This window comes from Manacus candei, unplaced genomic scaffold (assembly GCF_025592945.1).
Source record: "Manacus candei isolate 608988 ecotype Guabito, Panama unplaced genomic scaffold, ASM2559294v1 h1tg000158l, whole genome shotgun sequence".
NCBI lineage: Eukaryota > Metazoa > Chordata > Aves > Passeriformes > Pipridae > Manacus > Manacus candei.
The window spans coordinates 566292-577895 of NW_026138206.1; the positions used below are offsets into that span (position 1 = coordinate 566292).

Here is an 11604-nt window from a genome sequence, read left to right on the forward strand (position 1 = left end):
AGAAATTTTCCCCAATATCCAAACTAAACCTCCCCTGCCACAGTTTGAGGCCTTTTCCTCTCCTCCTGTCCCTTGTTCCCTGGGAGCAGAGCCCAACCCCCCCCACTCCACCCTCCTGTCAGGGAGTTGGAGAGATCAAGAAGTTCCCCTCTGAGCCTCCTTTTCTCCAGAGGGTCCCAAAAGGGCTCTTCTTTCTCCAGCAGGAGGTCCACACACCAATTTCCAAATTAAATTCCTTCTTAAATTCTATCTCCTGCTTCCAACAAGAGACAAGACCCCCGAGCCCTGGGCAGGGCCTGTGACAATCTGCCACCCCACAGCCCTCTGTCCTTCCTGTGGTCAGAGCCATGGACATCACTAACAGGAACAGCCCTGTGCCACAAAAACTTGAGCCAGGCCTGGGCACTGATAAAAAAGCCCTGTCAGCTGGAGGGTCAGTGCCACAGCGAGGGGACAGGGAGGTGACACATCCCAAGAGAAGAGCAGAGAAGAGCCATGGAGCCCCCTAGCCAAGGGGCCACCAGCACTCTGGCTGTTCTACCATCTCTGGAGCCCGAAGAATGGCAAATCCTGCCGTGGATCCTCCTGCCATGGTGGCCACCAGCTTCCACAGAATCACACAATTTTCACAGAATCACACAAGGGTTGACACTGGAAGGAAACTCTGGAGGGCACCTGGTCCCTCCCCCTGCCCCAGCAGGTTGCCCAGGACCAGGCCTAGACAGGTTTTTTAATATCTCCAAGGATGGAGAGCACACAACCCCCCTGGGCTCCCTGTGCCAGCTCTCCATCACCAGTAAAAAGGTGTTTTGTGAGGTTCAGGTGGAGCCTCCTGTGTTTCAGGAGGTGCCCATGGACTTTGGGCACTGCTGAGGAGAGCCTGGCTCCATCCTCCCTGCACCCAGCTGCATTCCCATCTCTCCCAGACATTCCTCATGGATGAGGGGCTCCAGTCTCTCCCCCATCCTTCATGGAGCCCTCCCTCAGGTGCCTCTGTTGTACTTGGGACCCCAGAACACAGCACAGCCCTCCAGGAGTGGCCTCACCAGTGCTAAATTAGGGAAGGATCCCCTCTAAATCCTGCTGGCAGTACATCCTGCAGCCCAGGACCCCACTCACCCCCTCGGTACCAGGGGCCCACTGACAGCTCATGGTCAGCCCAGTGCCCAGGTTGTTCTTCTCCAGGGCTTCCACACACCCAGCTCTTCCCCAGCTGCCTCCTTAGGCTGAGGATGGAGCTCACACAGCAGGTCCTGGGCTCCTGCCAGCCCTGCTGGTACCAGAGTTGGCCCAGACATGGAGAGACTGGAAGGGCCCAGGGCTCATCCTGGTCCTGTGGGCTCAGGACACGACCCCAAACCCCCCTGATGACAAGGGAAGACTTCCAAGAGAGGGACACTCAGGGCTGCTGCCAAAGCCACCCCAGCCCCTGTGCCCAGGGCCAACATCACTGCTGGGGAAGAGAAGGGTGGGGAGAGCCCAGTACCAGCTCCCAAATGGGGGACAGCTTGGGCAGCTCTTTCTCACCCCTCCCAGTGATTTTGGGGGGGAAAAGGACCAGCACAGGGAGCACAGAGATCCTTGGTGCTTTATTGGTGACAGCTCGAGCCTGGGTGGCCATGGAGAGACAGGAGCATGGGCTCCTTGCAGGGACAGCTGTCCCCACACCAACACAGGGACAACGTGGGACCCCAGAGCTCACCACAGGAGAGGGGGTCTGGGGTCTGGATCCACGGCAGGCTGGAGGGGTCACCTTGTGAGCTGCTGGAGGGGGTACCACCCCCCTGCTCCTCTCTCCTCAGCTGCTCTAGGTGCTCCAGGAGGTGGGTGACACAGCCTCCCTGTCACTGCTCTGTCTCCCCTGGGGCTGCAGTGCTCCTGCCATCCTCCTCCTCTTGCTCTGGCAGCAGCTCTGAGGAACCAGGACCCCGTGTGGGCAGAGCCCTGGAGGGTTCTTCCTCTTCTGGGCTGCAGCCCTGGCCTATGGGAGAGGGGCAGAGGGAATGGTGAGGAGTCATCACCTCCCTCCTATGCTGGAGGAACCAGCTCTGGATCCCAAGAGATCTGGGTCACACCCAGAGTGGGATCCACCCACTCCAAGGCTGCACCAGAGGGATGAGGATGGAGGGAACCTTGGGTCATGGAGCAGAAATGGCACTGTGGGGACATGCCTGGGTGTTTAGTGGCACCAGGGTAGGTTGGAGCAAAAAGAGGCAGAAGCTGCCCGGGAGCCCAAGGTGGGCAGAGTAGAGAGAAGGGTTGATGGGTGTTTTGGGGCCATCACCTTCCTCATCCTGAGCCTCTGACACCTTCCTCTCCAGGCTCTGGGACAGCAGGGTCAGCCTGTTGAGGGCCAGCAGGGCTTTCCCTGTTTTCTGCAGGGAAGAGAAGGAGCACTGAGCCCCACCCAGAGCCACCCCCACCCCAACACCCTGATCATCCCCCCAGTACCTGCCACTTGCGCCGCGTCAGGAACTGCCTGATCCTGTCCTTGGACAGCGCCCTGGGGCTGCTGGGCTGGGGGTGCTGCAGCCAGGGGTGCAGCAGAGCCCCTGCACTGGGGAGCCGGTGCCTGGGACAGATGGGGTGGTCACGGGGGGGCTGCTCCACCATCAGACCCTCGGCTGCACAGAGCACCCCCCAACCTCAGCACCCCAAACCCCTGCCCGACTCCACCCCTGGGTCCTACCGGGGGTCCTTCTGCAGCAACTGGCTGATGAAGTCCTTGGCCTGGGGGGAGATCTCAGAGAAGGTCTCCTCCTCAAAGTCCCACCGGGCAGCCGTGACGTTGCTCAGCGTCTCCATGTCCGTGTCCCCCTGGAACGGGGACTCCCCGCTCAGCCTGCAGAGGTGACCCCAGGACATCAGTGGCAGCTCGGCCTCCCCTCCAGCCCCAGCTGCCTGCTCCCAGGAGGCCACTCACAGGATGTAGCAGATGACACCAACACTCCACATGTCCGTGGAGAAGCTCACGGGCTCGAAGGCCACCACTTCTGGGGCCATGAACTCAGGGGTGCCGTGTAACACCTTCACGGGGGTGTCTGGAGCTGCAGAGGAGATGGAGGGGCACGTGTCTGTCTGGGACCTCCCCAGGACACACGTCCAGCTGGGATCCCCCTGGAGCAGCCCAGTGACACGCCAGTCCCCATCAGTGGATGAGCCCCCGTGCCCATGGAGCTGCCACCCTCCAGGACCCATCACGAGTCTTGGTGCTCTCTTAGAGCATTCTTGGGCACCCACAGGGGTCTTGGGGGTCTCCACCTCAGCAGCAGGGCTGAGGACACGTGGGTTTCCCCAGAGCATCTTGTCACCACGAAGGGCCAGGTTTGGTGGCACCAAGGCAGGAGGACACCACGCTCCTGGTTGATGTTCTGGGCCAAATCCTGTCCCCGTGACGGTCACAATCCCTGCCCCAGACCCCAGACCCCCACCCTTGCCCACCCAGCTTCCTTGCCAGGCCGAAGTCGATGATCTTGACGCAGTGGCTGTCGGGGCTGACGCAGACGATGTTCTCGGGTTTGAGGTCGAGGTGGACGATGGCCCGGCCGTGCATGAACTGCAGCCCCTCCAGGATCTGCCTCACGTACTGGGCACTGCTGGGCTCCGTGTGCTCGAAGTCGTCATCCACGATGCGCTCAAAGAGCTCCCCCCCTGCCACGCTGGGGACAACGAGGGGCTGGGACCCCACTGGGGGGGTCTGCCCTGCCCGAGGAGGGGAAGCCCCACCACAGAACCTGGACCTGATGCTCTGGTTGCATCCCACCACCCTTATCTCCGGGGTCTGCAGGTTCCCCATCCATCCCACACCCCACAGCACAGGGACCCCTCCCCAGTGCCATGCTGGGCACGACAAGGTGCTGGGGACCCCACTGGGATCTACCAGCTCTGAGGAGGGGCAGTCCCACCGGGGAACCCAGACTCAGCACACTGGGAGCACCTCCCCAACCTTAACCCGGGGTCTGCAGGTTCCCCTTCCATCCTACATCCCCCCCAGCACCCCGCGGCACAAGGACCCCTCCCCACCGCCAGTGCTCCCCCCGGCAGAGCCGGGCAGCGTCCCCACCGCCCCACACAGGACTCAGCCCCCCTCACTCACTACTCCATCACCATGACGAGCTCCGTGGGGCCCTGGAAGGCAGCGAGGCACTGCACCAGGCGGGGGTGCTGCAGCAGGTTCATCAGCTCCACCTCTGCCCGGGCCGCCGCCCTCTCCTTGCCCGTCCGCGTCCGGAAATACTTCCCAGCACGGATTTTGCCGGAGGCTTTTTCCCGCAGCCGGTACACCTTCCCGAACTTCCCCCTGGGACAGAGCGAGGGCGAGGGATGGAGGAGTCACCACCAGCGCCCTGCATCCCACCAGGGCTGTGGCTGTCCATGCCCAGGCCGTGGGAATGTGGAACCCCCCCACTTACTCTCCCAGCTTCTCCAGCTGCGTGTACACGTCCGAGACCTTGTCCTGGGTGTTGATGACCACATCGCGGTGTTCAAAGGTCTCCTCAGCTCCTGGGGGATGGAGCAGGGTGGGCCATGCAGGGCCCCCCGTACATTTCCCCCAGTGCTTATTTCTGTGCCCCCCCTGCTCCATCCAGGGCCGACCACCCTCCCCACGCAGTGCAGATGGGACATGGTGGGGACGTGGGGACGGGGGCTGCTGCTACAGGAGCTCCTGGAGCAGCCCAGCACCCTGAAGGCCAGGTTTGGGGTAAAAGGTGCTTTCAGGGTCAAAAATCCAAGAGAAACATCTCCGGGATGGGATGGAGGTTGGTGCTGATTCGAGGGAACAACAGAGAGTCACACCAGTGCTGGGTTCCTTTGTGCCTCCCCAGGGACAGAGGGCTCCACTGTACCTCCTGCCTGGGACATGGTGGTGTCACTGGCTCCTCAGGGGGTGCTGGCACAGTCAGGATAGTGCTGGATGTGTCCCCAAGGCTCTGGCAGCCCCGTGCTGGGGCAAACAATGGCCACGTCTCCACTCCGGCTGCTCCCCGGATCCCTGCACCTTCTCCCTGTTATTGAGACCACCATCACCTCTCCACCTGCACCCACACTCCCCATCCCACTCAAGAGGTCCATCTTGATAGACCCAAAGGGACCAAACCAAATTTTAAAGCCAGGTCGCTTCTTAGATGGGGACAACCCCCTTTCCAGGAGTGGCTCAGGCTCTGAGCTGATGTTTTTCCCATGCCCTGTCCTGCATCAGCCAGGAAATCCCCAGGAAAACCGCACTTGGAGGGCAAAGGACGCATTTCCTTACATGTCCCCTCCATGGGAAGGCTGGGAGGACAGGGCTGGGGCACCCAAGGGTGCCAGGCAGCAGCACCCAAACCCCACCCCGAGAGCCACAGCACTGACCTGTCACCGTCCTGTCCCTCCTGTCCCAGGCCACCAGCAGGTTCTCGACCCTTCCTGGTCACTGAAGAGCCACCGGGGAGCTGGAGAGGGAGGGAAGTGGCAACACTGGGGGCCAAGGACAACTGAGGCCACACATATGGGGCTGTCCTGGGGTAGAACCAAGGGCATCCCTCCCTCTCCGGTGCTGGGAACAGCCCCGGCTCCCCCCTCCCTTTCCTTCCCAGCAGAGCGTTTCCGGACTTGGGGGATAAACAACCACCAGCATCACTGAGCCCTCCTCAAACCGTGTCCTGGACCCTGAACCACAGCCCCAAACCCCCCAACACTCCGTTTGGCACCGTGCAGGATCACAGATCTGCCACATGGGGAGTTCAGCCAGAGAAACCCCAGGGCAGGGGGTCTTCAGAGACTCAACACACCTCATTACAGGGCAGAGAGCTCAGCCTGCTCCGCCCTCCCAACACAAATCCACAGCTTGCAGTCTCTCAGGAGTTAAACCCAGTCCCAGCACACCCCGCCCCCTTCCCACCCATGGGTGGGTTCCCGCAGAGGGGCTGAGCACCCACACCTGCCCCCCTAATTCCAGCTCCACCTGCAGCCAATATCCCAATGTCCCCACCCTGGGCTTCAGCTGCCCCAGGGGAGCTCAGCTCTGGGTTCAGGAAAGCCGGGATGAAGGTGAATGGGGAGTTACAAAACTCCTCCGGGCCTCCCAGCCCGGCGATTTGAAGGGAAAACCCGGGGTTTTCCAGCCCTTAACCCCCAAAAAGCAGGGCTGTCTGGCCACACTGCCTCAGCTTCCCCTGCTATAAAACGGGAATAACGCCGTGATTTCCCCCAGGAGCTGAGTCCCGACCTGGGGATCAGGACCCGAGATCGGCGGGGCAGCCCCGTGTCCCCGCGGGGGTTCACCCCGGGGTTACCTGCAGTCCGGAGCCGAGATTTGGGGCCGTGCCAGCGCCGCCAGACACGTCCCCGCCGCCGCTCCCCCGCCCGGCACAAAGTCCGCGGCCTCGGGCAGGGACTGGGCACAGACGGGCGGTGGCAGGGCCACCACGACCTCGCCTGCCTTTGTCACCCTGCCCTTGCCCGCGGCGGGGCAGAGCCCGGGCCGGGGGTGCCGCGGGCAGGGGGCTCCCCGCGGGGGAGGGATGTGTGTGGATGCTCCCGGCTCGGCGCTCGGCTCGATCCCGCTGGGATATCGACTGGTCCTGGGGACAGGACAGGACACGGGGGTGGCCTGGCTGGGGACGGGTGGATGGAGCACGGCTGGATGCATCCCACCCGCCCGGCCGGGCATGGAGGGAGACCCGGCTGGTCCCTCTCCCGGGCAGGAGGAGGGTGGTGCTGGGCTGCTCCCGGCGCAGGGAAGGGCAGGATGCGGCCCAGCGAAGGATCCCGGCAGCCACTTGATGTCAGTGTTGGCCTGACGCTGCTCCCGGCGACGGGCAGAAAAACGAGCAGGAAAAAGGCCGGGAGGGAACAAAGATTCGGGATCTGGGGGATCTGTGGCAGCGCCGGGATGCGCCGGGATGCAGTGCTTGGCTGGAGGGTGAATCCCTTGGGAGCCGCATCCGCGCTGGGTGGAGCATCACATACACGGGGCATCAACAGCAGGAAAAGCTGGATGCTGGTCCAGGGATTAGGGAGTAGATCCATCCATCCTTTGGGATTTTCCACCCTCATTACCGACAGCACTTCATTTAAGGGTCACTGACCCCCACCCTGTCCCATGCCTTTGCTTTTGGATTCGGGAATGTGGCCCATCCAAAATGCCCAGTGGTTCATTACACTGGGCAGCCTCTCCTTGTGCCTTCTAAAATTAATTAATTAATTGATCATTAGCACTCCCATCCAGACATTCATGTGTTGGATCATGTTGTCCCCCCTACCCCAGAGAAGCCCTGGCATGGCCAGGATGGGATTTCCAGGTGCCACCCCCCATCCCAAACCTGCCCATGGGGTGCCCACAGGATCCCCCTATTCACCCCGATGTCCCCCTGCACAGCTCCCCCCCCCCACTTTGGGCTGAGTCAGAGCCTTTTGTGCAGATTCTGCTGCCTCTGCTTTTTTGTAGGTCCTACAGTAAATGGTGGCACTGCAGGGCTCAGCTGTGGGTGATAATGTGGGGGGGAACAGGGTCACCTCGCTGGGTCCTGGGTCTGACACAGAGGACTTGGGGGGCACAGGGGACATGGGGACAGATGGGGCACTCCGAGGGTTTGGGAGTGTCCTAGTTAGGACAGCTGAGATCAGTTCATCATGGTGGGTGTAACCCAAAACTGTATTCTATAGCCTTCCATGTCATTTCCCAGAAACTAGACTATTGTTGTCAATAGACTATTCGCACCCTCTGCCCATAGAGCATGGTGGGTGTAACCCAAAACTGTATTCTATAGCATTCCATGTCATTTCCCAGAAACTAGACTATTGTTGTCAATAGACTATTCGCACCCTCTACCCATAGAGCCTGACTCCTCAGGCTATAAACTAGGTGTTAAGAGGCCTGTGAGATAGAAGGATGTTTCTGTCCTCACACCCTTTGTGAACTCCCCGCCCTGAGGGGAGTACCAAGCATTCCTGCCTGAACTGGAGGATATATAATCTTGGAGTTTTGGAACATTTTTTCAACCCACTCGTGGGATCCAGAGGACGGCTGCATCTCATCGCTCTCAACCAGACTTAGACCACCACTGGACTGCGATCACCAGTTCTGGCCAGACTGCAGCAGCTCTCCCACCAGCAGGTTCTTCCCCTCTCCCTTTACTTTGGACTCAAACAGGGCCCAAGGAACACCACTTTGTTCAGGCCCCAGGGTACTGGGTTATACATTTGGGTTTTTGTGGGTTGAGACCAATTGTTTGTTTGTATTATTGTACTTACTGTATTATTTTAATAAATTGTTATTCTGACTTATAATCTCTCCTTTGAGTTGGGTTCATTCCCCCTGCTGGTTAACTTTTAAACCAGCACAGGGAGGACCAGGGAAACATTGAGGGCACAAAGGGGACACTGGGGACAGGGGGGACATGGGAGCCACAGGGCCCACAGAGGTCAGGGGGGACACGGGCATGGGGGGACAGGGGACATTGGAGGAACGTGGGAGGACACAGAGGACGTGGGGGCACACGGGGGGACACCAGTGACATGGGGACACCAGGGATGGGGACACGTGGCAGCCACAGGGAGGGTCTGGGGACACCGGGGGGGGGCACAGAGACACGAGAGAGGGACATGGAAATGGGGCAGGGACACCCAGGGGACAGGAGGGGACACGTGGGGGGTTGGGGACACTCAGGGGACAAGGGGGGGGACACGTGGGAGTTTGGGGGCGGGGCCAGGAGAGGGGACGACTGTGGGCGGGGCCGGCTGCGCAGGCGCTAGGGGCGGGGCCAGGCCAGGGGGAGGGGCCTTTCGGAGCGGGGCTTCCGGGTTGGGCGGGGCCGGGCCACTGCGAACCGCGGTGGGCGTGGCCACGCCCTTGTTGGGTGTGGTGGGAGGGGCCATGTCAGGGTGTGGGCGGAGACAGAGCCTTATATGGTGCGGTGGGCGTGGTCATACCTGGCGGTGGGCGTGGCCAGGCGGGGAGCGCGTGTCGCCCAGCAGCGCTGGGCCCGGGGGGAGCGGCGGGGACGGGGAGCACCGGGAACTGGGAACACTGGAAGCACTGGGAAATGGCAGCTGGGAGCGCTGGGAGATGGGTGCTGGGAACACTGGAAGCACTGGGAAATGGCAGCTGGGAGCGCTGGGAGATGGGTGCTGGGAGCTGGTGTAGGGCACTGGGAGCTGGCACTGGGGGTGCCAGACCCCGCTGGGCTCCCTTCCCCCCACTCCTGCCCCGGCTTTGGACAGGGCTTTGCTCGAGCTCAGGCTGGTCCCAACAAGCAGCTCCCTGTCCCATCCAGCCCATCCAGGGCACTGCCATTCCAGGCCTTTGGCACAGTAACCCCCCTCCAAATGCAACTCCAGACCCAAAATGCTCTGGAAGGAGACACCCCCATGCCACGGGTTAAATCCAGCCCCACAGCATTCCCCCCCCCAAAAAGCCTTCCCGGGGGCTGGGGGCAAACCCAGTCCTGCAGGATCGGGGTTGTGCAAACACCCGATGCCCCAGAAATATTCCTGAGACTCTGGAAAGGGTTGTGGCACCCCAGCTTTGGAGGGAGCACCTATGGGTGGGAGTTGAGGCTCAGCCAGACATGCTGGGGTGTGGAGGAGCTTGGAAAACACTTGGAAAATACATGGAAAATAAATCAATCCAGGTCAGTAAACCACAAAATACCCGGCACGAGCTCAGGAATCACCCTGTCCCTGTGTGAGATCCTCATCCAGCTCCTCCAGGCAGCCTTGGGAACCTTGAACTTGTTCCTCCAACCCGGGAAGGCAAAGGGGCTCCGGGACAGGACTGATGGTGTTCCCGTGGCACAGGAAGCTCCCCAGGGAGCAGGATTGCCTCTGGATCCCTGGGACAACACCCCTTGGGACTGACAAATAATGGCACTTGGGACCTCAAGAGCCTCAGTGTGGGCAAAAGCAGCACAGGGGAGGGACGGAGGGGCCAGAGTTGGGCGTGGGCTCCCAGCACACGGGTGAGGCTCAGCTGGGCCGGGAAGGTCACGGGCTCAGAGATAAGTGCAGCTCCAGAAGAGGGGGGGTTATCAGCACCCCAGCTGCTTCCCGGCTCCTCCAAACTCCCCCATCCTCCCCCGTGCTCTGCTTTGGGCAGCAGCAGGCAGGGAAGGGCAGGAACAGGCAGGGAAGGGCAGGAGCAGGCAGGGAAGGGAATGAACAGGCAGGGAAGGGAAGGAACAGGCAAGGAAGCCCAACCTGCCCCACAGAGAAAGAGTCCAAGGTGACCAACTTTGTAGGACTTCTTAGGTTTGGGGGGGGGTTTGCCTTTATTTGCAAAATTTATTGCTTATTTTTGCCTTTTATGTGTCCTGATCCCCAAAATACACATTATTCCCTTAAATTCCTGCAGACTGACCCCCCTGCCGACACCCCACACAGCTCAGCCAGCAAGGAGAGACACCAGTGGGAAAAATCCCTGTGAAACCCTCGGGAAAGCTCCTGGACTTGGCCCTTTGGGTCCCTCCTGCCCTTGAGAGCTGAGATGGAGGAGCCTGGAATTGGGTAGAGGGGGAATTTGGGAGGGGGAAAGGGGGGTAACTGTCACCCCCTGAGTGTGCTGAGGTCTCGCCGTGCTGGGGGAGGGTGGGGGCTGCTAATTGTGATCCATCTGCTAATTGTGATCCATCTGCTAATTGTGATCCATCTGCTAATTGTGATCCACATAATCGTGATCCACGTCTGCTGCCATCCAGGAACGGTTCTGGAGAAGGACAGAGGCTTTCAAGGGTGTGAGTTGGAAGCTCAAGGCCGGGCCTAGAGTTGGGCAGCCCCTTCCTAAGCCAGACCCCCCCCCCCCTTTTGGGGCTGGGGAACCCCTTTCCTGAGCCGAGCACCCCCTTTTAGAGCTGGGGGACCCCTGTGAACAGGACACCCCTCTGTGGCACTGAGGTCCCCCCTGTGTGTGGAGTACCCTCCCTTTGGGCTGGGGTATCCCCTGTGAGTGGGACACCCTTCTTTGGGGCTGGGGTCAGCCCTGCAGGTGGAATAACCCCTTCTTTGGCACTGGGGTCTCTCCTGTGAGTGGAGTACCCCCCCAGTTTGAGGCTGGGGTATCACTGTGAGCTGGACACCCCCTTTGGCACTGGGGTTCCCCCCTGCAAGTGCAATAACCCCCTCTTTGGCCCTGGGGTTCCCCCCGTGAGGGGAATAACCCCCCCACTTTGGCCCTGGGGTCCCCCCCTTCGAGCCAGGCCCCTCCCCGGAGCCGCCCCTCTGGCCCCGCACAGGCCGCCTGAGCAAGGCCTCAGCCCGCCCCGGGCCGGGTTTCAGCGTGTCCATCCCGGCCCAAACCCCATCGCGGAGCTCTCGGGGCCAAGGGGACGCAGGGACCCCCGGGCAGGGCCCGCGGTAGGGCCCGGTCGCGGTTTCCCCGCGGGTCGCGGGGCCGGGCCCGGCCCCACTGCCAGGACCCCCGCGCCCGCCACGCGTGGCCGCGGGGCCTCCTGGGACAGCGAGTCCACGCCCGCATCGCCCCCGCGGCCGCTCCACGCCCGGAGACTACAACCCCCACAATGCCCCGCGCCCCGCCTCTTCCCCGCGTTCCCATTGGCGCCGCCGGGCCGTCTCGCGGCGGCACGGCGGGATGTGATTGGCCGAGCGGGCGGCGGGGCCGGGGCGGCG

General features: G+C 61.7%; 1 protein-coding gene across 3 annotated transcripts; it reads right to left on the reverse strand.

Annotated features, from left to right (window-relative positions):
* Positions 1 to 1530: 1530 nt before the first annotated feature.
* Positions 1531 to 6343, reverse strand: LOC127463358 (myosin light chain kinase, smooth muscle-like). 3 transcript variants are annotated; one of them, XM_051772675.1, is made up of 10 exons: positions 5353 to 5834; positions 4848 to 5006; positions 4413 to 4503; positions 4097 to 4300; positions 3442 to 3659; positions 2924 to 3047; positions 2690 to 2842; positions 2452 to 2572; positions 2285 to 2375; positions 1531 to 1981 (listed from the first exon to the last, which is right to left on the reverse strand). In XM_051772675.1, the coding sequence occupies exons 2-10, from the start codon at positions 4861 to 4863 to the stop codon at positions 1845 to 1847; spliced, it is 1155 nt and encodes a 384-aa protein (XP_051628635.1). In that variant the 5' UTR covers positions 4864 to 5006; positions 5353 to 5834; the 3' UTR covers positions 1531 to 1844. The 3 variants fall into 3 exon arrangements, with proteins under 3 accessions (XP_051628635.1, XP_051628634.1, XP_051628637.1); XM_051772674.1 differs by lacking the exon at positions 1531 to 1981 and adding an exon at positions 6276 to 6343 and having other exon boundaries at positions 2065 to 2375; positions 5353 to 5432; XM_051772677.1 differs by lacking the exons at positions 1531 to 1981; positions 2924 to 3047 and having other exon boundaries at positions 2065 to 2375; positions 3432 to 3659.
* Positions 6344 to 11604: the final 5261 nt, after the last annotated feature.